The 27,451-nt window shown below is 52.8% G+C and overlaps 4 protein-coding genes across 9 annotated transcripts in view; all 4 read left to right on the forward strand.

Moving 5' to 3' along the window:
* The window catches only part of DNAJC18 (DnaJ heat shock protein family (Hsp40) member C18), a 34,946-nt gene extending 27,968 nt beyond the window's left edge, over positions 1-6,978 (forward strand). For 3 of the 4 annotated variants that reach the window (XM_033181055.1, XM_033181054.1, XM_033181056.1), the window contains one exon: positions 2,888-6,978. In XM_033181055.1, coding sequence (XP_033036946.1) covers positions 2,888-3,012 — 125 coding nt within the window. In that variant the 3' untranslated portion in view covers positions 3,013-6,978. The remainder of the gene's footprint in view (positions 1-2,887) is intronic. The other variant, XM_033181057.1, reaches the window with a different exon arrangement.
* Positions 6,979-10,244: 3,266 nt separating this feature from the next.
* On the forward strand, positions 10,245-17,875 carry SPATA24 (spermatogenesis associated 24). Of its 3 annotated transcripts, none has more exons than XM_033181058.1 (6): positions 10,245-10,415; positions 11,542-11,724; positions 12,297-12,427; positions 12,512-12,582; positions 17,500-17,602; positions 17,713-17,875. In XM_033181058.1, exons 1-6 carry the CDS (start codon positions 10,299-10,301, stop codon positions 17,840-17,842), a joined length of 735 nt encoding a protein of 244 aa, XP_033036949.1. In that variant the 5' UTR covers positions 10,245-10,298; the 3' UTR covers positions 17,843-17,875. The 3 variants fall into 3 exon arrangements, with proteins under 3 accessions (XP_033036949.1, XP_033036951.1, XP_033036950.1); XM_033181059.1 differs by having other exon boundaries at positions 10,248-10,415; positions 11,659-11,724; XM_033181060.1 differs by lacking the exons at positions 17,500-17,602; positions 17,713-17,875 and adding an exon at positions 17,217-17,365.
* An 829-nt stretch (positions 17,876-18,704) lies between these two features.
* PROB1 (proline rich basic protein 1) lies at positions 18,705-24,056 on the forward strand. The gene has a single exon (XM_033181044.1). It carries the CDS (start codon positions 19,567-19,569, stop codon positions 22,612-22,614), a length of 3,048 nt encoding a protein of 1,015 aa, XP_033036935.1. The 5' UTR covers positions 18,705-19,566; the 3' UTR covers positions 22,615-24,056.
* Positions 24,057-24,718: 662 nt separating this feature from the next.
* On the forward strand, positions 24,719-27,352 carry MZB1 (marginal zone B and B1 cell specific protein). The gene is made up of 4 exons (XM_033181062.1): positions 24,719-24,968; positions 26,338-26,462; positions 26,789-26,899; positions 26,999-27,352. The coding sequence occupies exons 1-4, from the start codon at positions 24,795-24,797 to the stop codon at positions 27,153-27,155; spliced, it is 567 nt and encodes a 188-aa protein (XP_033036953.1). The 5' UTR covers positions 24,719-24,794; the 3' UTR covers positions 27,156-27,352.
* The last annotated feature ends 99 nt before the right edge of the window (positions 27,353-27,451 follow it).

Here is a 27,451-nt window from a genome sequence, read left to right on the forward strand (position 1 = left end):
TAGTGGTGCAATCTTGGCTCATTGCAACATCCACTTCCCGGGTTCAAGCAATTCTCCTGCCTCAGCCTCCCGAGTAGCTGGGACTACAGGCACATGCCACCATGCCTGGCTAACTTTTGTAGTTTTTAGTAGAGATGGGGTTTCACCGTGTTGGTCAGGCTGGTCTAGAACTCCTGACCTCAAGTAATCCGCCCACCTCGGCCTCCCAAAGTGCTGGGATCACAGGCATCAGCCACCACACCCGGCCAGTCCGGGTAAACTTTTATGAGTAATCCCTTACTATAAACACTAATTGTCCTGTTTACTTATTCGCAGCTGCATCTAGATAGTAAACCTGATGCCAGAGCAAGTGGCCACACCACTAGGCTGGGCTGAACAAAAGTAGCAGGCAGGAACTGCCTCTTGGCCTAGCCGAGCTGAGCTGAGCTGAGCTCCTGGCCTGGACTGACAGAGGAGCGCTTCTTTCCACACCCTTGAGCGGGATAACCTAGTGGGTGGAAGCTTAGGCTTTGAAATGGGCATAGAGTCCACTTCCTCCGGGAGAGGTTATGTGGGTGATGGAAGATGGCATGGGTGTAACTCTTAGCACAGTGTCTGGCACATAGAAAGTGCCTAATGTCTGGTGGAGTCCTGGCTTTACCTGGCTTTGCACTGTAGACTGGATGCAGTACCATCTCATGGGGCTGGATCATGAGGGCAGTTGGGACCCGTTGCAGTCTTTCAGCTGTCGAGACCAATCTGGGCTCTTTTGCAGCATGTTCTTGGGAGAGGTTCTGGGAATTGCTTCTCTTGGCAATTTGCCTGAATCAGTTTATCTTTAAGGCTCAATGCTCTGTCCATCTGTTACAGTGACATTCAGAGGAAGGGGAACTTTCTGCTAAGAAGAAAAGGTATTCTCTGGAACCTGCCATTCCCCAAAACTTTTTTACATTGCTTAGAAGTTATTGAATATTAACAGAATTTGTCAAAAGTAGCATATTCTTGAAGTTGACCCTTTGTTCATTGAAGGATGAAAGGATTCACTGGCAGTTTGAAGAGAAGTTGCTCTGAGCTTGGTAGTGGGGATGTGGGACATGGTTCCTTGAAACACTAACCTTGTACAAGGTCATTGCTCTGGAGCAGGGGTCTCTGAGCTGGTTTCAGTGAGCTTTATGAAAAGCAACGTGATATTTTGAGAAAAGCAGTTGTCTTTCATCAGCTTGTTGAAGTGGCCTTCAATGTAGAAAAAATAAAGAGTCACTAGCCCTTAATGTTTCCTGGAACAAGATTTCAGGGAATGAGGCATTTAGAAAAGCTGAGCAAATGAAAAACCTAAGGAAATAATTTCAAAGAAAAGCAAAACCACAGAATCTGTTTCAATACTGGTGTAACTGTGACTCCAGAGGACTAAAGGCACAGACTGACTTCACAGAGGCCTCCTGGGCAGAGGTTACCCACATGCCAAGGAAGCCTGAGATTGGAGTTAGTGCCGAGCCCTGGGCAGGATGCAGGAGCAGAGAGCTTTCATTTGGATACGGCCCATGATCCTCCATGAAGCCCCATCACCTGCAAGGGTGACTGTGCCAAGACAAGCCCTGGCTAGCAGGCACTGCAGGCACCCTCACCAAGCAGGGAGAGCACATTGTTCTGGAGCCTGGGAGACCCACTGCTTGCCAAGCAACTGCTGGGCTAGAGCCCAGGCTGTGTGGCCTCCATTGTAGAGGGAGGGTTTTTATGCATATCCACCCCTCACCCTGGAGTCCTGCACTTAATCTGCACTTTGGGCCTTACTTGGGGGTAAATAGCATCATTGTGAGCAGAAATGCCAGACGGTGTTTTGTGTTGATAGAAACGTACTCAGAAAGCAATGCCCATTGTTCCCCCTGGCTAAATAATAATTCCTGTTTCCAGGCAGTTTGCTGATTAATCAGACAGGTGTCTTTCGTTCCACCAAGAAAAACAAAATCTGTCAGCAAGACGATTAAGAATGGATAGGCATATTTCAAAACAATTAAAATAGCATTTTTACAAGTCTGGTCCTTTAAACATTGAGTAGCTGCCTGCTGTTGGAGGCTTTCAGAAGCCACACACCACATCCAAGCATGCCATCCTGTTAATATGCAATACGTCTCTAAAGGTGCTTTTCAGGCATTCCTCCCTGAGTATGCCTGAAACCTCACAAAACAATAAAAAATAGAGGCAGCCAAACCACCGTTGAGTCAGGAAACACAGAAGAGATTATATTCTGGTTAAAAATAGAATGACCTTCTCCACCATGAAGAGAAAATGAAATTCCTTTAGTCAAGGAGACAAAGATCACCAGATCCAGATGATTCAACTTTTAAAAAGACCCAGCTGCCTTTGGCCTTTGAGTTGGGGACCCCACATGTGGTGAGGAAATGAAGAATGCCAGTAGCACCCTGGCCTTGTGTAGACACACACCCGGCAGCAGTAGGCTCTGTGTGCCTTCACACATGTGAGTTATGATGCAGCAATGCAGGAGAAGAATAAAGCAGCTGTCTGTTTCAGATGACAGGAATAGGCCACTGGACTCCATTCTCTCCCAGCTGCCGTTGGAATCCCACTTGTAGGAGGCTATGGTGCGGTCTCACTGCACACGTGCAGGTTTCCTAAGTCTGGTGCCAAATGTTTTCTTGGTAAGAACTAAGTTCAGTGCTTTTATAAGAGCACAGATACTGTTGGACTGCAGGGTCACAGGTGCCCTTTAATCCTCTGCACCTGGTCTAGTGCCTAAGATGTGTTTTGTGAATAAATGAGTAAATGTTTCTTACATTTAATTGAAAGAAAAAGCTTGAAATGAAGTAAAAGGAGCTTTGACTCCAGAAATGTTGAAATGAAACAAAGGAGCTCAACTCTTGATGAAGTGGTTACCTCTTTTATCTTTCAGAGTCAGAGCTGACAAATTTGGCAGGATTATACAGAGATGAACGATTGAAACAGAAAGCAGAGTCGCTGAAACTTGAAAACTGTGAGAAACTTTCCAAACTTATTGGCCTACGCAGAGGTGGCTGAGAGGATAATGGTCCTATGCAGGGCTGGGGTTTTGCTACTTGTTCCTATTTATGTTCCTGATTCCATTTTATAATACAAAATTAGGTAATGGTGAACACTTTACTATTTGCTAAGTTCGTTGATTGGGCAGAGTGGCAGGAGCATGGGCACGAGAGCCAGACGTGTCCTCACAGAATCCTTCCTGGGGAGTGACTCCAGGTCCCAGGAGGAGTTCATCTAAGTTAAATTAATGGCAAAGCATTGGATTCTGTCTCCCTGCTCCATGCCTACCCTGCCTCTGTGAATGGAGTTCAGGGCATCCCAGAGCAGATCCATGTTTTCTTCCTTCTTCCCTTCTTCAATGAAGTCTTAAGACCCAGGCATTCCTAGGCTTAGCCAAAGCTTATTTGTTATTTACACTGTCTACCAAGAATTATACCTCTGCCTTCATTAGAGTCATCATCTCTGCCAAGATTTAGCCTTTGGAACATGTTCCTGCCCAGCTTTCCATTTTCTAGGGGAATATGGAGAAATTTAAACTATTGTAGTCAATAGTTTTCTATTATTCCAATCTCTGCTCAGTAGCATTAGCAAACTGCCTGATTTGAGGTTCCTTTATTTCCTTAACCCTCTCTCTTTTAGAGGGTCCAGAAATTAAAACTACTGAGCAACATCCGGAGGCAGGGGCCAGGGTGAAGGTATAATGCAAGACCGAGCCTCATCTCCTCCGTGAAGCCTCCCTAGTCCGTCATAGAACCCAGAGAATGTCCCTTTGGTCATTTCTCCTCAGTGTCATCATTGGTGTCATTGCACTTGGGCTGAGTTCCTATATCCCACAGAGGCAGATGGTCAGACCCAGGAGGAGGCATTGCCATTTCTCCAGGCTGTTTGCTCAAGCCTAGAGATACAGGGGACAGATCCTCTCTCCCTGGATATGGGGGTCTAGCACTGGCCCCAGTAGCCACTTTGTTTAACCCAGTATCCTATAGTTTGTGATTTGAGATGCTTTTTCATGCATTTACCATTTATTGAGTGCCTACTATAAAAGCAGGGGCTCTCACACATATTTTCTTAAGCCTCCTCACAACTCTGAAGTAGATGTATTATCCCTGGTTCTATGAATGAGAACATTGGCCCAGAGAGGATGACACAGGTCATACAGCTGATAGGGGCAGAGCGAGACAGCAGGCTGAGTGTCAAGTAGAAAGTGGGAGAGAGCATCCTCATGTCTCAGGTGATTCTAGCCAGACTGGTAAAGCAGAACCTTTCCCGAGGATGCCTCTGTCCTCCCCCACCCCATGACAACCTCGTCCTTTCTGTGGCAATCCTGAATCCATTCAGGACAACGTCCCTGCTGCTCTTTAGGAAGCAGGACCCTGTCTAACATAAATTCTGTACACAAAATAAGAGGTCCATCACAGGCAGGCAACCCTCCCACTGGTGACAAGAAAGAATTCAGTCACTGCCTGGGCTGTGTGGTTCTGGGCCTTCCTGTAGAGCTGAGCTGCCTGGATTATCATGACTCTGAACTTGGAAGGATCATTAAGTGACTGTAGTGTACATTCCATGCTTCCTTCATATTGGAAGAAAGGTTTCTGTTAAAGAGTCGGCCGGGTGCAGTGGCTCATGCCTGTAATCCCAGCACTTTGGGAGGCTGTGGCAGGTGGATCACCTGAGGTCAGGAGTTCAAGACCAGCCTGGTCAACACGGTGAAACTCCATCTCTACTAATAATACAAAAATTAGCCAGGTGTGGTGGCATACGCCTGTAGTCCCAGCTACTCATTCTCTGATGAGAATCGCTGCAACCTGCAAGGCGGAGATTACAGTTAGCTGAGATTACGCCACTGCACTCCAGCCTGGGCAACAGAGTGAGACTGTATCAAAAAAAGGAAAAAAAAAAAAAAAAAAAAAGAGCATCTATATTAGAACAGATTCCAAAGTAAAGTCTCTTCATCCCAATGCATGGCCATGATTTACACAGACGTGCCTAGCATGGCTCACCAACATCTGAACAGTTGTTCCCTACCATGCCTCTGCGGGCATTCCACAGGGTCAGGAGATGGGTTCACAGGTAAAGATTGGGGGCTTTAGTGGCTTGTAGGGGACAACTGCTCAGTTGTAGGGAGAGGGAGCATTTCTAGAAATAGCCAGATTTTGCTACCCAACTAGGTCTGTCCTCCTGGTTTTGGGGGGCCCTTCTTGATCCCCTCTGAGTGACTGAGGGAGGTTACATTGTAAAATGTGTCCATGAGCCAAACAGGCTTATGGAAAGTTCTTCTATACACAAAAAAATCAAAGCTCTCCTCTCCCCATCCCTAACCTCTGCTAGAAAATTTGCCATAATGAAACTGACTTGACAGATTAAAAGACCTTGTCCTAGATGGCCAGGAATTGGATAGTCACACATTTTACGGACTTCATGGCAGCGATGAGTAATCTGTGATGATACTAAATAGAGGCAATAGTAATTAACTCCATTAAATGTCATGCTGATTGTCTGTTTTTATAGCACTGATGATACTGTTTTATTTATTACCAATAGACCACAACATTCACATCTGTTTTTCCTCAAGGGAACCATATTTGCTTTTGGTTGAAGGATTTATCTATTTGATACTATCCAGAATATTGCTGAACTATAATTTCCTGGGTTATATTTTAGATGGGTTGTCTGCATGGTGGTAAAATAAGCTTTTTCCTCTTGCCTACATCCTTTGGAAGATCTCCTGATCATACATAACTAGGTAGGGCTTATTCTTGCTGTTGGAGCTTGGCACCCAGCTCTAGACTGTTTCTTTGAGTATTATTGCAGATTGGAGACGTGTGTGATAGGAGCAGGGCTCAGAAATAGGGCTTGAGGCCCAAGCAGAAACTGAAGCTGTCATTCAAATGAAGGTGCTCTCTCTACTGCATGATCGACAGTGAGGAAAGGAGGATGAAAATCCTTCTCATCACTAAGAGCTTGAAGGAATCCACGTCCCCAGATTAGCAACCCTAGAGTTCATCTGCGCAAGCTAGGAAATGTGTAAGCTTCCTTGATCAGCACAGGCCTTACAGCACAGGAGCAGTGACCAGTAAGGAAATGCCACTGCTGTGCTTTCTGTTGGAAACTGTTGGAAAATACAGTGAACTGGCTGGGCACAGTGGCTTACGCCTGTAATCCCAACACTTTGAAAGGCTGAGGCAGGCAGATCGTTTGAGGTCAGGAGTTCAAGACCAGCCTGGCCAACATGGTGAAACCCCGTCTCTACTAAAAATGCAAAAATTAGCCGGGCATGGTAGCAGGTGTCTGTAATCCCAGCTCCTCGGGAAGCTGAGGCAGGAGAATCACTTGAGCCTGGGAGGCGGAGGTTGCAGTGAGCCGAGATTGCAGCAGTGCACTCCAGCCTGGGTGACAGAGTGAGACTCTGTTTCAAAAAAAAAAAAAGAAAATGCAGTGAACTTCAGATGCCACTGGAACATGGGTTCTAGCAGCCTGGTCAAGCTATGTGTCACTCTCTTTCCTCCTCATATTCAGGACGGGCTTTGTGAGGAGGCACTGTGCGGTTCCAGTGGCTTTCTGTTACAGCTGGCCACACCACACAAGCAAGTGCCTCATCTGCATGCAGTGCTCCTCACAGGAGCTTGCACTTCATTCCTATTTATTCTGCCCTCATTTAAGGTGTAAGCTTAGTGTCCCAATATATTTATTTTTGGAAAGGGCCAAGTTACAAAACATCTTTTTTTTGAGGCTGCACTGTTGAAATGGCATGCAGTGACCACCAAGAAAGTATATACTCATGTGTTAGATACTGATTACATCATTTACATCATGTTCAGTATTTGGAATTAAAGATGTGAATGTTCTGTGACCAGAGTAGGGATGACACAAATGGAATCAGCTCCTGGTGGACTAAGAATCTTGAAAAAATCTGGCCACCTCATCCACTATATCTGGATTAAGTATATTTTAACAAAAACATTAAACAATTTTATATAAAAAGAATGGCTACTTTTCCTTGGTTCTTTTACCTTTGCCCATGGCGTCCTTGGGCACTGCGCATCGCCTGACTCCCTTGGAGCCACTTCCGACTAAAGAAGCTTTTGATGCCTGCTCCAGTCTTCCCTCACCCATCAGTGGGATTATTTGCATTTAGAATAGAAGATAGCATTGTTGGCATCAGTTCCACATTTTCTATCAGATAACAGCAGTTGCAGTACATCACAGCCAATATACAGAGCAAACTACACTTAGCATCGGAAATTCAGGTGTTATCCCAGTTCCTTGCTGGCTTTGTTCCTAGTGGCCCATATTTAGGAAAGTTTTGGTTTAAAAATATAGTAAATGATATTTACATGATCCTAACTGGTAATGATAGCTTTCATTTGAAAAAGAAAGCGAGATGAGATTCAATTCAGCAATGATTGAGAACTTATTCTGAGCCAGATGGGCTGGGTTTTTGGGGTGGGGGTCAGGGAACAGGTGAGGCCCATCACCAAGACTCCTGGAGCTCATATCTAATGGGGAGGCCAGGCTTTCCACAGCGCTCCCCAGTGCAATGAATAGCTAAAGGGAGACCAAGGGGACCACAGACTCTATAACAAAGGGATTTAACCCAGTCTGAGGGGTCAGTGAAAGCAACTCTGAGGAAGAGAGATGTGAAATATAATCACCCTTCCTACAGAGATGAGTAGATTCTTATTTAGTGAAGGAGCATGGAAGCAAGACTTGCAGTGCTCCCATTTCCATCACCAGCACTTCCACCCATCCAAGTGCCAAAGTCAGCAACCCAAGCCAGGCACAGTTATGTGTACCTGCATCCCAGCTACCTCCAGAGGCTGAGGTGGGAGGATCACTTGAGGCCAGGAGCTTGAGACCAGCCTGAGTGATATAGCAAGACCCCATCTCTGACAATAAAATTAAAAAGTTGGCCAGGCGCAGTGGCACACACCTGTAATCCCAGCACTTTGGGAGCCCAAGGAGGGTGGATCACCTGAGGTTGGGAGTTTGAGACCAGCCTGATCAACATGGAGAAACCCCATCTCTACTAAAAATACAAAAATTAGCCAGGCATGATGGTGAGTGCCTGTAATCCGAGCTACTCGGGAGGCTGAGGCAGAAGAATCACTTGAACCTGGGAGGCGGAGGTTGCAGTGAGCCAAGATTGCACCATTGCACTCTAACCTGGGTGACAGAGTAAGACTCCATCTCAAAAAAAATAATAATAATAAAAATAAAAAGTCAAAAACCTCTGGGCATGGTGGCTCACGCCTGTAATCCCAGCACTTTGGGAGACTGAGGCAGGTGGATCACAAGGTCAGGAGATCGAGACCACCCTGTCTAATACGGTGAAACCCCGTCTCTACTAAAGAATACAAAAAACTAGCCGGGCGACGAGGCAGGCGCCTGTAGTCCCAGCTACTCGGGAGGCTGAGGCAGGAGAATGGCGTGAACCCGGGAGGCGGAGCTTACAGTGAGCTGAGATCCGGCCACTGCACTCCAGCCTGGGCGACAGAGCCAGACTCCGTCTCAAAAAAAAAAAAAAAAAAAATTAGCGGGGTGTGGTGGCGGGCGCCCGTAGTCCCAGCTACTTGGGAGGCTGAGGCAGGAGAACAGCATGAACCCGGGGGCGCGGAGCTTGCAGTGAGCCCAGATCGCACCACTGCACTCCAGCCTGGGCGTCAGAGCAAGACTCCGTCTCAAAAAAAGAAAAAAGAAAAAGAAAAAAAAAAGAGAGAGAGGTCAACAGAGATGGCCTTGTCTCCACGTCCATGAAAATAAATGCAAGAAACAAAACAAGGGCTGCTGCTGAGAGAACCACAGGGACGGCCAAGTTTGTCAGGCCGCTAGGGAGTTTTGGGGAGCAGCTTGAATGACTTACCCTGAGCTTTCTGCCTCCTTTCATAGTCACTGGTAACTTTTTTTCCAAACTCCTTGTTAGTATAGTCATTTCCTACTTGGGGGTATCACATTCCATGACTTCCATCCATGACATGCAACAAAAATGCAGCACAGCATCCTGGTTAAGAACATGAACTCCAAGCCCAGCGCGGTGGCTCATGCCTGTAATCCCAACACTTTGGGAGTCCAAGGCAGGCGGATCACCTGAGGTCAGGAGTTCGAGACTAGCCTGGCCAACATGACGAAACTCTGCCTCTACTAAAAATATGAAAATTAGCCGGGCGTGGTGGCAGGTGCCTGTAATCCCAGCTACTTGGGAGGCTGAGGCGGGAGAATCGCTTGAACCTGGAAGGCGGAGGTTGCAGTGAGCCGAGATCATGTCCCTGCACTCCAGCCTGGGCGACAGAGCGAGACTTCATCTCAAAAAACAAACAAAAACATGGACGCTGGAACCAAACTGCCCATAGCAGAACTCAGTTCCACAAGTTACTAGAGTGACCTTGGGCAAGTTATTCATTCTCATTCTCATAGAGCCCGGGTAAAAAGGGGCTAATAGAAGTTCTATGAGGGTCACACGAAATAATATAAACATAATGGTGCCACGAAATAGTGAACACAATATATATTCGCTTTGATGTTCTCCAAACCTAATCTTATTTGGGTTTCCAAGAAAAAAAAAAAAAACCTTCAAAAGAGACTTGGTGAGTGTGTGTAATCACCGTATCCTTCCCTGACTTCATTTTACTAAACTCTCCTCCTTCAAGCCCTCTTCAGTCCTCCTAATCTCTTCAGGGCTCTCCTCCTGGTGTGGTGGCACATGGCTCTAGTGCAGCTGCCCAGAGCCTGCTATCAGAGTATGAAGACTTTGATCTCAGGTGAAGCCATTCTCGTTTTTTATCTTCTTCTATCTTCCGTGCTTAGGCCCTCCAAGTACTAAGTGTGTTCCAGAAGGCTGGACTATCATACAACGGAAGAAATTTGGAGATTAGGATAAAGATTTGGAGAAAGAGGCATGAGAAGCTAAAGATGCAGGAGTTGCCTATGCCGGCTCTTGCTTCGTGGTCATGCAGCTTAACAGGCCCTGGGTGAAGGCCGAGGGCTAGTGTTCTGAGTGTTGCTTCCTCGCAGTCAAGGAAAGTACAAGCTGGGCCCTGCCGGCTTCTCAGGACTGCGTGAGAAACAGAAGATGTAATAAAAACGCAATTTCCTATAAAATTAAATGCCTTAAGGGTTGTTAGCAGTTTCCCCGCCCCCAGGCGGCTCCTTTAAGAGGCGGCTCCTCGCCCCGCTAACAGAGGAAGTTCCCGCCCCCCGTTGCCAGGGTGCTCTGTGGCGTCGCATTCTCATTGGTGGGCGACGGCGGGGCGCACCCCCCCCCCCCCCCCCCGAGGCAGCCATTTCCAACTAGCTGGCGGGGGCGAAAGATGGCGACGCCCCTCGGGTGGTCGAAGGCGGGGTCAGGATCTGTGTGTCTCGCCTTCGATCAACTGCGGGACGTGATTGAGTCTCAGGAGGAACTGATCCACCAGCTGAGGAACGTGGTATGCAGCCAGAGGAGCTTGGGGAGAGGCGGGGCCGGATGCCTCACTGATGGGGGCGGGACCAGAACCTGTTCCGATGCGGGGCCGTGGCTAGAACGAATGGCCCATGGCGTAATCAGGAGGAGGCTGAGCTCGGTCGGTAGGGGTAGAGCCAAAAAGAGGCGGACTTTCCTGAACCAGGGAATTTTAACTAATATCAAGCCATAGTCTCCCTTCCGTTTGCCTGGTTGCTGCAAGAGCTGGTAGAGTCCCTGAGCCTCAGTTTCCCCATTTTCAGTGAAGATGACGTCACTGAGTTCCCATGGGCCTCGTGTGCAGGCAGAGAAACTGTCATCCCTTCTATTTTGGACACCCTTCCGCAGAGTCAAAGGCAGTGCCATGATGAATGCAGTAAGCGCAGATTTGGCCCTTGCCAACGATAACTTAGGGGCCTCCAAGAACTTTACATGCCTTAGCTTTTGCCTTCTCAATCAAACCCCAGCTAATGGGTGCAAAGCATTGCAGCCATAGATTACCTGGGTAGGCATGATAGAATCCTGGCCAGCTGGAGTTCATGGTTTTTCTGGTTTTGTTTTTCTGTCTTGATAAGAAGGTTGAGATGTATCTCCATCTCAGAAATAAAATTGGCTTCACATCTATTTCTCATTCTAAGTTGTTCTTAGACAATTTCTTCCCTTCTGGGAAGTTGAATGTGGAGGAAAGGGGAGAGAGACATGTCCTATTTGCTACCCTAATGCTCTAATTCAACAAAATGTATGGAGCTCCAGGCACTGAATTGCCTTTGATTCACTGAAGGTACCCAGGTCTTCCTCTTGGCAGCTGACCTTGGCATGGGTGTCCCCACCATCCAGAGTGCTTTTCTGTCTATCCCTTTTCTGGCCCACCCTATATAGCAGTCAGATCTCAGGTCTAACGTCCCCTTCTCCAGAAGCGATTCTGACCCTTCCCCAGGCTGTGTTGGTGCCTCCTCTGGGCCCCAGATCCCCTTATGTCTCCCCATCAAGGCACACAACATGTTAGAAGTGCTAGCTGTGGACTGCCTCCTCCATGAGACTGGCTGCTCCTTGAGGACAGCACTTATTGCTGAGTCTCAGTTTATCTGTGGAACTGAATTCTCCCTTCCCAGGGCCTCAGTCTCATCCTACCACAAGCATTATCCTGTTGTCCGCTTTTGGTCCTGGTCCCTAGAGGGCACCCCTTCTACTCCAGCCCCAGGCCCTCCCTCAGCCAGGCTCTGTTGCAGATGGTTCTCCAGGACGAAAATTTTGTCAGTAAAGAAGAGTTCCAGGCAGTGGAGAAGAAGCTGGTGGTAAGTAAGGGACTCTGCTGTCTCCTAATCTTCCCCCTTTTCCCAGGACCCCTGTGGTTAGACTCATTAAGTATTAGCCTCTGACGATGGGTGCGGTGGCTCACAACTAATCCCAGCCCTTTGGGAGTCCAAGTCGGCAAATCACTTGAGGTCAGGAGTTTGAGACCAGCCTGGCCAACATGGTGAAACCCTGTCTCTACTAAAAATACAAAAAAATAATAATAATAATTAGCCAAGCATGTGTGGTGGCAGGCGCCTGTAATCCCAGCTACTTGGGAGGCTGGGACAGGAGAATTGCTTGAACCCAGGAGGCGGAGGTTGCACTGAGCTGAGATCATGCCACTGCACTCCAGCCTGCGCAACAGAGTGAGACTCTGTCTTAAAAAAAAAAAAAAAAAAAAAAGTGAAAAGAAAGGTCGGCCTCTGAGAACCTCCAGCTCTAGTAGCAAGGTGGCCAGAATCTCCCTGTGCCCTGGCTTCTATGTGTCTGTCTGAGAAGCAGTGCTGGTTAAGGGAGTCTAGGAGACCCAAGGCGGCCCAGGGTAATGAAGTGACTGCTGCCACCCCTGCAGGAAGAGAAAGCTGCCCATGCCAAGACCAAGGTCCTCCTGGCCAAGGAAGAGGAGAAGTTACAGTTTGCCCTCGGAGAGGTAGAGGTGCTGTCCAAACAGCTGGAGAAAGAGAAGCTGGCCTTTGAAAAAGCGTGAGTGGGCCTCAGTAGGGGGTGTGGGTTTTGGGGGACGCACCTGCTTGCTAGCCTGCCCACCCTCCCATCTTCCCCACCCAGGCTCTCCAGTGTCAAAAGCAAAGTCCTACAGGAGTCCAGCAAGAAGGACCAGCTCATCACCAAATGCAATGGTAGGCGGGAGGCCCGTGCTCTCCACCACGGTTATATAAACGGGCTCTTTCCTAACCACGCAGTGCCTGTGTCAAAGGCAGGGTTTCACTCTAACACCTGTCCCCAGCTGAGGATACAGGCAGGCCCAGGTGGGCCACACCTTCGAAAAGGCCTTAAGGGACCAGGCAGGCCACGGAAATGAGGGAAGCAGTCGGTGTACTATATTCTTCACCGCCATAAAGGAATGGGCTTGCTCCCATTTTTCCTGAAACATACAACCTTCTTAGTCTACCTTTTGTTTTCCCACTTTGGGTTACTCCTAACTCTGATACAAGAGGAACACAGGGCAAGCACTGTCCTATTTGGGACTTGATCCTTAGTCTCAGGGTCAGGACTCAATAGGGAAGGGTGCACATGGTGACAGGGGGATAGGACTGCCAGATCTTTAAAATATAAATTAAGAATTATTTATATTTTTCTAAGACTGGGTGTCACTGTGCTGCCCAGGCTGGTCTCAAATGCCTGGGCTCAAGTGATTCACCTACCTCAGCCTCCCAAGTAGCTGCGACTACAGGTGTGAGCCACCATGCCCAGTGAAACCAAGTTGTTTTGTTTTGTTTTGTTTTGTTTTATTGAGATGGAGTCTTCCTCTGTTGCCTAGGCTGGAGTGCAGTGGCACACGGCTCACTGCAAACTCCGTCTCCCAGGTTCAAGTGATTCTTCTGCCCCAGCCTCCCGAGTAGCTGAGATTACAGGTGTGCACCTTCACGCCTGGCTAATTTTTATATTTTTGGTAGAGATGGGGTTTCACCATGTTGGTCAAGCTGGTCTCGAACTCCCCCCCTCAGCCTCCCAAAGTGTTGGGATTATAGGCGTGAGCCACTGCACCCAGCCAAAATCAAATTTTAATGGAAGCTTTTCTGACTTTTTAGTGTTGACAATGGATTTTGAAATTTTAAAACGATTGTGTAGGCCAAGTAAAATATCTGTGGGCTGCCAGTTTTCAACTCTGCTCTGTGCAGATGCCTGTGGGCCACTTGTTTGGCTCAGTTGGTGCCATAAGTTGTGGGGCACCTTCAGAGTCAGCTACACGGTGTCCTTACACCTCAGGAGCCCCATTTATTTCTTGGAATGCAAAACTCCCGTTACCCAGTTTAAGTATGGTCTGGGCGCAGTGACTCACGCCTGTAATCCCAATACTTTGGGAGGCCAAGGCAGGCGGATCACATGAGGTCAGAAGTTCCAGACCAGCCTGGCCAACATGGTGAAACCCCATCTCCACTAAAAATACCAAAAATTCCCCAGGCGTAGTGGCGGGAGCTTGTAATCCCAGCTACTCAGGAGGCTGAGACAGGAGAATTGCTTGAACCCGGGAGGCAGAGGTTGCAGTGAGCCGAGATCGTGCCATTGCACTCCAGCCTGGGCAATAAGAGTGAAACTCCATCTCAAAAAAAAAAAAAAAAAAAATGTAGGTATGAATTCCAGGCACAAAATCTGCTTTGTTCACTGCAGCAGATCTCCAGTAGGCCAGAGCGCAAGCACAAGAGGTTCAAGGTCCTTCCTGGTGAGGCTCCCACGTGGAGCCTTGAGTAGCCTGCCTTTTACCAATTCAGCCTTTTCTCTCCCCTGGTGAGTGCTCTCACTGGGAAGATGCCAGCAGGCTGACATCTTGATCTGGCCAGGCAGGCTGACAAGTCTCATAGTAATTTGGTCACTGGGTCCTGCCAGGGCAGGGCCCAACAGGCAGTCACTGCCCCCATGCTCAAGGCCATTAATCCCCTCAGTCTTGCCCTCTCCCTGGGCATCCCCTTACTTCCCAAAAAAGAACCTGGGGTTCTTTCCTGGTGGGGCCAGAGACATCCTTCCCCTAGGTAATTTCCTTCCAACAGAGATCAGTCAAGCCCACGGGGCTTTGGATCTGCTTGTTGGAAGGTATGTGTGTCATGAGGACAGGTCCTGGATGCCTCCCCCAGAATATTCTAAACCCCTCCAGTGGGACACAAGCCCTCTTGAGCCAGTCTGGTGATGTGAACCTCACCCTGGCCAGTGCCTCCCACCCCATCCCTATAAACTCCCCTTGTGTGGTTCAGTTTGGTTTTTACACTTACATAGTTCTTCACTCTCAAAGGGATTTTCTAACCATTCTCTCATCATCGGGAGCCACAGGCTTTTATTTTCAAAGAGGCACACAAATTTCTAATTCTTTTTCCCAAACGAACTTCACAAGTAATTAATCCCACTTAGCTGGACGCCTGGGAAGGAGGTTCAACAGTCCTCATCCCATGACCTGGTGAACTCATGTCTTCATTCTCTCCCTCCACCTGTCTCTCCTCTTTTCCATGCTGTGCCTTCACTTTTTACCAGGTCTTCTCTTTTGAAATCTTAAATGCTTAGACATTTCTGTATTTTCAGAGTTTGTGTTCTAGTTAATTAATCCTTGTCCATCCTTTTTTTTTTTTTTGACACGGAGTCTCTCTCTGTCGCCCAGGCTGGAGTGTAGTGGCGAGATCTCGGCTCACTGCAAGCTCCGCGTCCCAGGTTCATGCCATTCTCCTGCCTCAGCCTCCCAGTTAGCTGGGACTACAGGCGCCCGCCACCACATCCGGCTAATTTTTTGTATTTTTAGTAGAAACAGGGGATGGCCGGGCGCGGTGGCTCAAGCCTGTAATCCCAGCACTTTGGGAGGCCGAGACGGGCGGATCACGAGGTCAGGAGATCGATACCATCCTGGCTAATACGGTGAAACCCCGTCTCTACTTAAAAATACAAAAAACTAGCCGGGCGACGAGGCGGGCGCCTGTAGTCCCAGCTACTCGGGAGGCTGAGGCAGGAGAATGGCGTAAACCCGGGAGGCGGAGCTTGCAGTGAGCTGAGATCCGGCCACTGCACTCCAGCCTGGGTGGCAGAGCAAGACTCCGTCTCAAAAAAAAAAAAGAAACAGGGTTTCACCGTGTTAGCCAGGATGGTCTCGATCTCCTGACCTCATGATCCGCCCACGATGGCCTCCCAAAGTGCTTGGCTTACAGGCGTGAGCCACCATGCCCGGCCTGTTTTGTTTTGAAGCGGAGTCTGGGTCTGTCACCCAGGCTGAAGTGCAATGGCACGTTCTTGGCTCACTGTGACCTCCGTCTCTCTTGGGTTCAAGTAATTCTTCTGCCTCAACCTCCAAAGTAGCTGGGATTACAGGCATGTGCCACTACACCCAGCTAATTTTTGTATTTTTAGTAGAGACGGAGTTTCACCATGTTGGTCAGGCTGGTCTTAAACTCCTGACCTCAGGTGATCCATCCGCCTTGGCCTCTCAAAGTGCTGGGATTACAGGCGTGAGCTACTGTGCCTGGCCTCTTGTCCAACCTTTAAAGACAGTAGGATTTTCTTTCTGTGGGAATCAGAATTTTCCAGGGTGCCATGTGGGGCAGTTATGTAAATGAAGCACCCCAGATCCCTACAGTCTCCTTGGATTTTGATCCAACACAGAAAAATTATCATTTATTTATTTATTTATTTATTTATTAGAGACAGGGTCTTGCTCTGTCACCCAGGCTGGAGTGCAGGGGCACAGTCACACCTCATTGCAGCCCCCAACTCCTGAGCTCAAGTGATCCTCTTGCCTCAGCAAGTAGCCAGGACTACAGGCACGTTCCACCACCATGCCCAGCTAGTTTTTTTTTTTTTTAGTTTTGTAGAAGTGAGGTCTCACTATGTTACCCAGACTGGTCTCTTACTTCTGGGCTCAAGCCTCAGAAAGTCACCTTTGCCCAAATGTACGATTAATTTGGGGGTAGGCTTTGCCACTAGTATCTCACTGGTTCTTCCCTATACCACTGTGGGATAGGGCTGTCTCTTTCCCCATCTTTGAAATGAGGAAACAGGTCTGAAAATCCAGGCAACTCCATCTTCTCCCATCAACCCTGAAGCCCTAGCACAAGGCTGGGCATCTAGCCAGCCCCCAGGAAGTTTAGTTGGACTGGATTGAACTAGGTCATGTTTCTAAGTCCTACCCCCCCAGGAACATCCCATTCATTCGGTCTGCAAATATACTTTTTGTATACCTACTATGTGCCAGGTACTGTTTTAGGCATTAGGGATAAAGGCGTGAATAAAACAAAGATCCTTGTCCTTGTGGACCTTACATCCCAGTAGTGGAGAAGACAGATGAATAAAGTATATGGTATGTTAGGTAAAAGTGTTAAGAAAAATAAAGCAGGATGTCGGGCATGGTGGCTCACACCTGTAATCCCAGCATTTTGGGAGGCCGAGGTGGGTGGATCACCTGAGGTCACGAGTTCGAGACCAGCCTGGCCAACATCGTGAAACCCCATCTCTACTAAAAATACAAAAATTAGCCAGGTGTGCTGGCAGGCGCCTGTAATCCCACCCAGCTACTCGGGAGGCTGAGGCAGGAGAATTGCTTGAACTCGGGAGGAGGAGGTTGCAGTGAGCCAAGATCATGCCACTGCACTCCAGCCTGGCAACAGAGCAAGACTCAGTCTCAAAAAAAAAAAAAGAAAAGAAAAGAAAAAGAAAAAGAAAGCAGGAAGAGGGAGTAGGAAGTACTGGGAAATGTAATTTTTAGATGAGGGAGAGTTTCTCCAAGGAGGCAACATCTGTAAAGACCTGCTGGAGTTGAGGGCAGGTGCCATTCATCTTCCAGCCTTTGGGCAGGACTGCCCACCTCTCTCCAAGGACCTTCTCCTGCCCTCATGTGGGTCCTCTGGTCCAGAATAGACTTGTGAAGTCATTGACAACAATCCTCAAACACTGCACTCCCCCAAGACTGCATAATAAACTCATTCATACTAAGGTATTAGCAGTTCTTCATGGAGAACTCCTGGGTGGGCAGCCAAGCTCTGAAAAGCCCCATGAGGGAATGCCTTATCTCAGGAAGGAGCCCTGGGATGGGAACCACCCCTCCTCCCTGCCTCTCTCCCCCACAGAGATTGAGTCTCACATTATAAAGCAAGAAGATATACTTAATGGCAAAGAGAATGAGATTAAAGAGTTGCAGCAAGTTATCAGCCAGCAGAAACAGATCTTCAGGTGAGGGGTCTGGGCCTGGCTGGGGGTGTTGATGACACTGGAGAGCCAGACCTCTGGCCCCTACGTACCCTGGGCTGTCCACAGCCCACCACCAGCCGGCTCCGTTGCAGGAATCACATGTCTGACTTCCGGATCCAGAAGCAGCAGGAGAGCTACATGGCCCAGGTGCTGGACCAGAAGCGTAAGAAAGCCTCAGGGACGCATCAGGCCCACAGCCACCAGCATCCCAGGGAAAAATAAAATGGCCGCCACTTTCCTGTTCTCTGGCTATAATCCCCAGCCTCTGCCTTCTCTGCTCCAGGAGTCCCCAGGCTCTAGCCCCTGCACTTCCCTCCCTGTTGGGTAGTGGTAGGGGTCCACAAGGTGGGGGCTTGTAGCCTAAGGGAGGAGCTGGGTGTTTGTTGTCTGGTAGGCACCACCGCTTCCTTTGGGTATTTAATCCCTTCCTATATAAACAGCCCTGGTTACCCGGTAACATCCTACCCCACTCCCAGTGTCCTGGTAAATTTAACTCTCCCAACTTGACTACAGGGCTGGAAGCCCTGACCAGAAACTTCAAAGACAGTGGGTTCCAGAACCACAAGGAATTTGGGAAGTCAGTTTCTATCACATGATAATAATGTTATACCTGCAAATTGCATTTGCACCTGCTGACCCTCCCCCAAACAAATAGGAGCTTCACAAATGGGAGGAAGAGAAAAGACAATGCTGTGTGTGGTTTTAAGGTGGAGAAACAATCTGGGAAGGGACCTGGACTTGCACAAGTTGCACAGGCAGGGCTGGATGGGATGGTCTAGCAACATTCTTTCAGAAGCCATCACTGAGTGTCCCCTAGATTATCATGAGGACACACCCAGGCAGAGGACCCACTTCAGGGGTCAGGTTAGCCCAGTGTGGCCTGTCCTGGGTCAGTTTGAGGCCAAGTACACAGGAGGGGTCAGTGCTCTTGCTCCAGGGCCAGCTGGGGCCTGAGTCATAGCAGGACCTTGAAGCCAGAAGTTTAAGGGCAAGTGGTGCCCACAGTTGTAAGACAATGACAGGTGGTGGCTGCCTCCCCACCAGTGCCTGTCCCCAGGGCAGGTCCTAAGGCTGTGGGGGCTGAAATTAGGGCCTTGTGAGTACCTGGGGGAGCACAGGGCTGTTCTGGCCTCAGGGGTCTTTGGAGCTGGGACCACAAGCTAATTCGAAGCTTCCCATGGGACCCCACATCGGTATCCAGGGCCTGTTCTAGGTGCTGAGGCAGATTGTGAAAGCTAGAGCTGTCCACTCCAGCCCCTTCCGATAGGTCCCACTGAGGGCAATGGGTCCAGCCAGGGGTAGTACCTTCCTGAGGCCCTGAGGAGTCAGGGAGGCCTCTATTGGTCGGTACTCCTCACTCTACTGAAGGTTGGGGATTGGGGAGAGTGTAACTGGGACCAAGGAAGGTGGTGTGTGCACCCTTAGGAGCTCTAGCTGAGGCCAGCAATGGCAATGGGGGGTCCCCTGCAGTGATGTTAAGACACCCGGGGCTGAGGGGAAGATGAAATTGCTGGCTCTACCTGAGTCTCCTGGTCTGAAGGTCTGGCTCACAGCCTGAACCGCACACAGCAGTGCCTGACTTCAGGCGGATCCCTGCTGAGCTTCAGTTTCCTCACCTGTGATGGGTGGAGTTGGGCCTAACTCCTGGCTCCAAGGCTTCAAAAGTTGGGCCTGCCATTACCTCACCTGCCTGTCCGCCAAAACTTGGAGCCCACCCCAGGTACTCCGGCTTGTGCCTGAGAAGGGTGTTAGTTGGGCATGGGGGCTGGACAGGGAAGGGTGCAGGGCCCAGGTCTCTTCTGCTGCAGGCGCCGCTGGCTCAGGAGTGGACGCGGCCGCTTTAAGGCGCGGTGACCCCACGGCATCCTCGGGCGGGGCGGGGACAGTGCCGGCGCCACCAGCGGAGGCGAATGCGAGGGAGATAGTGCGCGGCGTCCGGCCCCACCATGCTGACAGCGCTCGCCCCGCCAGCCTTGCCTGGGATCCCGAGACAGCTGCCCACGGCCCCCGCGCGGCGCCAGGACTCCTCTGGTTCGTCAGGCTCCTACTACACGGCTCCAGGTTCTCCGGAGCCCCCGGACGTTGGGCCGGACGCGGAAGGCCCAGCGAATTGGCCCTGGGTGGCCCCTGGGCGGGGGACGGGTGCCCAGCCTCGCCTGTCCGTCAGCGCCCAGAATAGCCGCCAGCGGCACGGGCCCGGCTCGGGTTTCTCGCGAGGCCAGGGCTCCGGCCCACGGCCACCCCAGCCCCAGCTGCGCACGCTGCCGTCGGGGGAGATGGAAGTCATCTTCGGCGTCGGGCCCTTGTTTGGCTGCTCCGGCGCAGAGAATCGCGAGGCACAACAACAGCTCACGGAGCCAGCCTTCATTAGCCCTTTGCCGCCGGGGCCAGCATCTCCCGCTCCTGTCCCACGTCAGTCCCAGGCCCCAGATGGTGGCTCCCGCTGGGCCACCTACCTAGAGCTGCGGCCCCGTGGGCCAAGTCCTGCCGCCCCAGCGCAGTTCGAGTGTGTGGAAGTGGCTCTGGAGGAGCGCGCCGCACCCGCCAGGCCCCGGACGGTGCCCAAGCGTCAGATCGAGCTGCGCCCCCGGCCCCAGAGTCCCCCGCGGGCGGCCGGCGCGCCGCGCCCCCGGCTGCTTCTGCGCACCGGCTCCCTGGACGAGTCGCTGGGCCGCCTGCAGGCCGCTGCGGGCTTGGTGCAGACGGCGCTGGCCAGAAAACTGAGTCCCGAGGCCCCGGCCGCGAGCAGCGCCACCTTCAGGCCCACGGGGCTGTCGGAACCTGCGACCCGGGAAACGGCCCGCAGCACCCGCGTGGTCCTGGAGAAGACTAAGTCTCGGCCACTTCGCGTACAAGATAATTCGGCCCCCGCCAAAGCCCCGAGGCCGTGGCCCAGCCTCCGCGAGCGCGCGATTCGGCGCGACAAGCCTGCGCCCGGGACGGAGCCGCTGGGTCCTGTTAGCTCTAGCATCTTCCTTCAGTCAGAGGAGAAGATCCAGGAGGCGCGGAAGACTCGGTTCCCGCAAGAGGCGCCGGATCGAACTGTCCAGAGGGCACGGAGTCCGCCTTTTGAGTGTAGGGTCCCCTCGGAGGTTCCGAGTAGGGCTGTGAGGCCAAGGAGCCCGTCCCCGCCGTGGCAGGCTCCAAACGGGGCTGTACGGGGTCCTCGCTGCCCGTCGCCCCAGAACTTGTCCCCGTGGGATCGGACTACTCGGAGGGTGAGTAGCCCATCGTTCCCTGAAGCCTCCTCTGCGTGGGAAAATCAGAATCTTGCCGTCGAGGAAACTGTCAGCAGGAGAAGCTCTTCCCCTCCGATCCGTTCCCAGTGGAATCAGTGTGTTGCCGGGGAAAGGAGCCCGTCCCTCGAAGCCCCTTCCCGGTGGGAGATTCCACATTCGGCAGTCGGGGATGCGGTGGAACCAGGTAGCAGCCCGTCCCCGCCGGCCTTCTTCCCGTGGGAGGCTCCAGATCGTCCTATTGGAACTTGGGGCCCATCTCCCCAAGAGACGTGGGACCCCATGGGGCCAGGCGCATCGATAGTATTTACTCAGGAAGCTCAGAATGGGTTAACTCAGGAGGAGTTGGCACCGCCTACACCGTCCCCACCCGGGACTCCAGAACCAACAGAGATGCAGAGTCCACCCACGCGGGAGATTCCGGATCTTGCCTTTGGAGGGAGTCAGCCGTCCCCAGAGGTGGCAGCACCCGAGCCACCCGGCAGCCACCTTGTGGGCACCCTGGACGCCGATAAGTGCCCGGAAGTCTCGGGTCCTGGAGAGGCGGCCTCGGGACGTCCGCGCGTGGCCATTCCGCGGCCTCGAGACGTGCGCAAGTTGGTGAAGACCACGTACGCGCCAGGCTTCCCGGCAGGAGCCCCAGGCTCAAGGCTACCTGCGCCTCCTGCCGACCCCTGCGGGGAGGAGGGCGGCGAATCCAAGACGCAAGAGCCTCCGGCACTGGGGCCCCCGGTCCCGGCTCACTACACTTCCGTTTTCATCAAGGATTTTCTACCGGTCGTGCCGCACCCCTACGAGCCTCCAGAACCGTCCTTCGACACGGTCCCCCAGGACGCCTCACAGCCCAACGGGGTCATGCGGCGGAGGGCAGAGAACAGCACAGCAAAGCCCTTCAAGCGCACAGAGATCCGCCTGCCTGGGGCCCTGGCCTTGGGTCGCCGGCCGGAGGTAACCTCGGGAGTGCGAGCGCGCGGCCCTGGAGGAAAGAACAGGGATGCAGAGGCCCAGCGACTTGTCCCCGACGGGAAGGGTCGGACCAGCCCTCTAGGCGGCGCCCGCAGCTCATCCCAGCGCTCCCCCGTAGGGCCAGCAGGGGTCCGATCGCCCCGCCCCAGCTCCCCTCAGGTGCACGCCAGCCCGAGCCCTGTGATAGCACCCAAACCGAAGACACCTCCTACGGCCCCCGAGCCCGCGGCTGCCGTCCAGGCGCCACTCCCACTGGAGCCCCTGGCGTCGGCGGGCAGGACGGCCCCCGCCCAGCCCCGCGCTGCCTCGGCGCCTCCCACAGACCGGTCCCCGCAAAGCCCCTCCCAGGGAGTGCGCAAGCCGCTCGGGGCCGCGCCCCGGGGGAAGGTCTTGGTGGACCCCGAGAGCGGCCGCTACTACTTTGTGGAGGCGCCGCGTCAGCCTCGGCTGCGGGTGCTCTTCGACCCCGAGAGTGGGCAGTACGTGGAGGTGCTGCTGCCGCCCTCGTCCCCTGGGCCGCCCCACCGCGTCTACACCCCTCTGGCCCTGGGCCTCGGCCTCTACCCGCCCGCCTATGGGCCTATACCCAGCCTCTCCCTGCCACCGTCCCCGGGCCCACAGGCTCTCGGCAACCCCCAGCTACCCTGGGTCTCTGAGGCAGGGCCCCTGGACGGGACCTACTACCTGCCAGTGAGCGGGACCCCCAGCCCCGCACCTCCTCTGCTCTTCTGTGCGCCGCCCTCCAGCTCAGTGCCCACCCAGCCCGGCAAGGGTTCCTTGTTCCCACTGTGAGGCCCCGGGCAGATCCCCATGGAGTTGGAGCCCTTGGATGGCCTGGGAGGTTCTGGCATCCAAGCCCCTACCCTCCTCTCTTTCCGCTGCCTCTGTCTTTAAGCCATCCCAGCCAGTCGTCGGACAGGAAGTGATCTTCAGAGAATGAATCTGAGCCCCGAGGCTGGTGGAGCTGGAGTCACCCAGGAAGTGGCTGCCTACTTCCTCCCCCAACGAAATTATGTATCCCTTTCCCAGGCATTCCCAGGGCATGGTGTGGTGTGGTGTGTGGGTGTGTGTATATGTGTATATGTGGGCAAGCAAATAGGGAAAGTGAGGCATCCCTGGGCTTGTCCCCAGGAGCCCATCAGAGGAGGTGCTGGAGCTGCCCTGTGGCCGCAGGAACGGAGCAGCAGGAGACAGGGCGGGGAACTGTCTGCCTTCCCTGATAGCAGGCCCAGGTGAGGTGAGGCTGGCCAGTGCCCCTGGTGAGGTGGCAGGAAGGACCCTGGCTGTCACGTCTGCTCTTAGGAAGAGGAGCTGAGCTTTGGCCCTGGAGGCTACTGGGGGGAAAGTGGCTAGTACAGCCCCAGGCCAGGCTGGTTCTGAGAAAGGGAGCTAAGGCAGGGGGACAGCAAGTGGAAGCAAAGCAAGGAATACAGAGAGGACCTGGGTCGGGGTGAGCCTGGAACTTGGGGTGGGAAGATGGGGAGCCTGGCCCTCAGAGCTGAGCTGACTCATTTTTGGGCCAGGGGTGGGGCTTCTGTCCCTGACCCCCTACATCGGGAGTAGGTGAAATGGTCATCAGGAAGGTCTGAGAAGAGGGAGGGTTGGGCTCTTGTCCCACAGGAGTCTCTTGACCCCTCTGTGTGGTTAGAAGGTGGGTTAGGGCTGGCAGTAGAAGATACCGCTGGTGGAGTAGCCAGAGGGACCTGCAGCTCTTGGCAGATTCCACTCCCCAGTAACAGATGTGGCAACAAGGCCCAGAGAGGGGCTGGCCCTACAGCGCAGTCACAGCAAGGGACAGCGCCCAGAGCCTGCACTTCAGTTGCCCTGAGATTCCAGGAGCCTCTGAAGGAGATGAGGGGGGTCTACATGAGGTGGGAGGTGGTGTGCGTGGGGGTCTGTGTATAGTTCTGAACCAGAAATGGTTGGCCCTTGCCAGCCTGGTGTGTGATGTGATGAGTTTGCGAAGGACAGTTTCCATGAGAAGCAGTGGCAAGGATGGGGATGGATGCCTTCGTTGTTCCAGGCCTGTCAGGGGGCCCAGGTGCCTAGCAGTCCCTGCTCTCTGCCCTGGACTGGAAATTGACTAGGAGAGCTATGAATCAGAACAACTGGCCGTTTTCTGGCTAGAGACACCAGCTCCGATGGCATGGAGGCCCTGGGGCCACCCCAGGTGCCTTTACCTCATCCTGGTGTGTAATAAATCACTGACCATGGAGCCATGATGGCTGAAATAACTGGTGTGAGGTGCCTGATTTCCTGCCATGGCCTCTCAACACCCTGCACAGTGTCCTTCCATGCCTGGGTATGGCCTGGGTGGAGGGGACCTCAGGGCTAGGGAAGGAGACCATGTGTGTCTTAGAAACACTGTAGCATCCCTGTCTCCCTGAATTTGCCTCCCAGGAGGCTGGCAGCCACGCCTTATTCCTTCTGGTGGTTGAGTGGCCAGGGGCCTTGGGTCAATCAGGCTTGGGTTTCTCAGCATGGCCCCTCTAGCTATGTGGCCTTGGATTTGTCACCTCTCTCTGAGCCTTTGTGTTGGAAGAGGCAGAATAAACATGACAGTCTTATTTCTCAGAAAGGTCAATAAAAAAAGATGACGGCAGCCAACCAACTCTTCCCACAAGGTACTCAGCAGAGTGCCTACCACTTAGCCAGATCACAGGATGTGGGAGGTATGTGGGAGGTATGGGCCCCTATGTGTTCCTGCCCAGGCCCAGCCCCTTTCCTTGCCTCATTGCTCCCTATCTGTGAAATGGAGCTGAGATGGCTGGAGCCAGGGTCCAGCTAGAAGACATGCCCACGTGGCATCTTCAGGGCCCTGGAGGAGGGAGTGGGAGGAGGATGGGAGGGGTGAGGTGTCAGTTCCCCATTGGTCTAGGCCAGGTGTTCTGTGGCAGTCCCCACACCACACAGCCACACACACATCTGCACCTCAGCCACATCCTACACTTGCTGAACTTGCTCCCGGGGCCATGAGGCTGTCACTACCACTGCTGCTGCTGCTGGGAGCCTGGGCCATCCCAGGGGGCCTCGGGGACAGGGCCCCACTCACAGCCACAGCCCCACAACTGGACGATGAGGAGATGTACTCAGCCCATATGCCCGCTCACCTGCGTTGTGATGCCTGCAGAGCTGTGGCTTACCAGGTGAGTCCTTCACTCACACCCCTTCTCAAGCCAGACCCCTCAATCCACCTCACATTCTACCACCAGCCTTTGATCCCCGATCCCTACCACTGGGCATCAAACCACAGATGCAGCCTTTAATTATATTCCATGCCTCAGTTTACCCATCTGCCTGCCCAACAGAGAGCAGACAATCTGGGAGGCTTCCATCGTATCTTGAGACCCCAGGGAATCACTCACTTGTCCTTAGGCTTCTCCCTTTCCAGGCCCATCCTTGGTTCTGGACTCCCTCCCCAAACCTGACGGGGCGACTTTGGCTATGTGAACATGGTGCACGTGCACACGTGTGAGCACCTGCACGTGAGTATGCGTGTGTCTGGGTTCACACACACACCTGCTGAGCATGCCTGTGTGCCAGTGTCTCTGTGAGGTGGGGGCCTGGGAGTACTTGTGCTGTTAGTTTTTCTTACTTTGTTCTTGTGGTTTAACTTTTTTTTTTTTTTTGAGACGGAGTCTTGCTCTGTCACCTGGGCTGGAGTGCAGTGGCCGGATCTCAGCTCACTGCAAGCTCCGCCTCCCGGGTTTATCCCATTCTCCTGCCTCAGCCTCCCGAGTAGCTGGGACTACAGGCACCCGCCACCTCGCCCGGCTAGTTTTTTGTATTTTTTAGTGGAGACGGGGTTTCACCGTGTTAGCCAGGATGGTCTCGATCTCCTGACTTCGTGATCCGCTCGTCTTGGACTCCCAAAGTGCTGGGATTACAGGCTTGAGCCACCGCGCCCGGCCTATTCTTGTGGTTTAAAGTGGCATATGCTGGCCGGGTGCAGTGGGTCGTGCCTATAATCCCAGCACTTTGGGAGGCTGAGCAGGGCCGATTGCCTGAGCTCAGGCATTTGAGACCAGCCTGGCTAACATGGTGAAACCCCATCTCTACTGAAAAAACAAAAAATTAGCCGGGTGTGGTGGCGCCCCTGTAGTCCCAGCTACCTGGAGGCTGAGGGAGGAGAATTGATTGAACCTGGGAGACGGAGGCTGCAGTGAGCTGAGATCGCGTCCCTGCACTCCAGCCTGGGTGACGGACGGTGTGAGACTCTAAATAAATAAATAAAAATAAAATGGCACGTGCCACTGGGCAGGTGTGCCCTGGAGGAGGGACCCCAGTGCCCAGGCCTCACCTACCACTTTAGCATTTCTTTCCCATCCCCCACTCCCATCCCAGGGAGCTTTGGGGGCTGGGGGAGGGGCCGTGCAGCAGCCTCACAGGTGCTTCCTGCTCAAACAGCTCTCTTGCCGCCTTATTCTCCCCAGAGACTCTGCTCCTATCCTCCCCACCTCCCCCTAACTGAGCAGCAGTCCTGAGGCCCTGCCTCCCAGTGCCTCCTTGTTCCAGATGTGGCAAAATCTGGCAAAAGCAGAGACCAAACTTCATACCCCAAACTCTGGGGGGCGGCGGGAGCTGAGCGAGTCGGTCTACACGGATGTCCTGGACCAGAGCTGCTCCAGGAACTGGCAGGAGTGAGTTGAAAATCCTGCCCCTACCTCCCTCCTCCAAGGGCAGGCCTGGTGGGTGGAGATTCCCACTCACCTGCTCACACGACACACACTCCACTAGGACCCTGGTCCAAGGAAGGGGCTGGCTGGGATGAAATCTGGGCTCTGGAGCTGAGAGCAAGTGAGAGAGCAGATGGCCAGCAGACAAGGTCACCTTGTGACCTTGGGCCAAGGGCTTTCCCTCTCTGAATTCCGCAAACACCCAGCATGCCCAGCTTGGTGTGGAGAAGGGTCTCTCCCTGGCTAGGCTCCTGCCAAAGCTGTACTCCTCTCCTCTCCACTGCCACCAGCTATGGAGTTCGAGAAGTGGACCAAGTGAAACGTCTCACAGGCCCAGGACTTAGCGAGGGGCCAGAGCCAAGCATCAGCGTGATGGTCACAGGAGGCCCCTGGCCTACCAGGTGATGCCTGGGGCTTGGGGATAGAATGAAGCTCCTGGAGCCTTGGTTTGCCCCACTGTGGGCTGGGCAGCATCTGAGGCTCCCACTGGGCTCCCCTAGGCTCTCCAGGACATGTTTGCACTACTTGGGGGAGTTTGGAGAAGACCAGATCTATGAAGCCCACCAACAAGGCCAAGGGGCTCTGGAGTCATTGCTGTGTGGGGGACCACAAGGGGCCTGCTCAGAGAAAGTGTCAGCCACAAGAGAAGAGCTCTAGTCCTGGACTCTACCCTCCTCTGAAAGAAGCTGGGGCTTCCTCTGAGGGTCTCCACTCCCGTCTGCAGGCAGCCAGGAGGGCAGGAAGACCTTGCTCTGTGCTGCCATCCTGCCTCCCTCCTCCAGCCTCAGGGCCCTGGGGCCTGGGTGGGAGCCAAGGCCTTCCCCTCTGGACTCAAATAAAACCCAGTGACCTCACTTCTTTTCTCTGCAAAAGGTGCTTGGGGTGCTGGGAGTGCAGACATTGGTGTTTCTTCTGATGTCCCTTCTAAGGAAGAAAAAAAAAACCTCAAAATC

The sequence above is a fragment of the Trachypithecus francoisi genome, unplaced genomic scaffold (genome assembly GCF_009764315.1).
Source record: "Trachypithecus francoisi isolate TF-2019V2 unplaced genomic scaffold, Tfra_2.0 Lachesis_group2, whole genome shotgun sequence".
In the NCBI taxonomy this organism is placed as follows: domain Eukaryota; kingdom Metazoa; phylum Chordata; class Mammalia; order Primates; family Cercopithecidae; genus Trachypithecus; species Trachypithecus francoisi.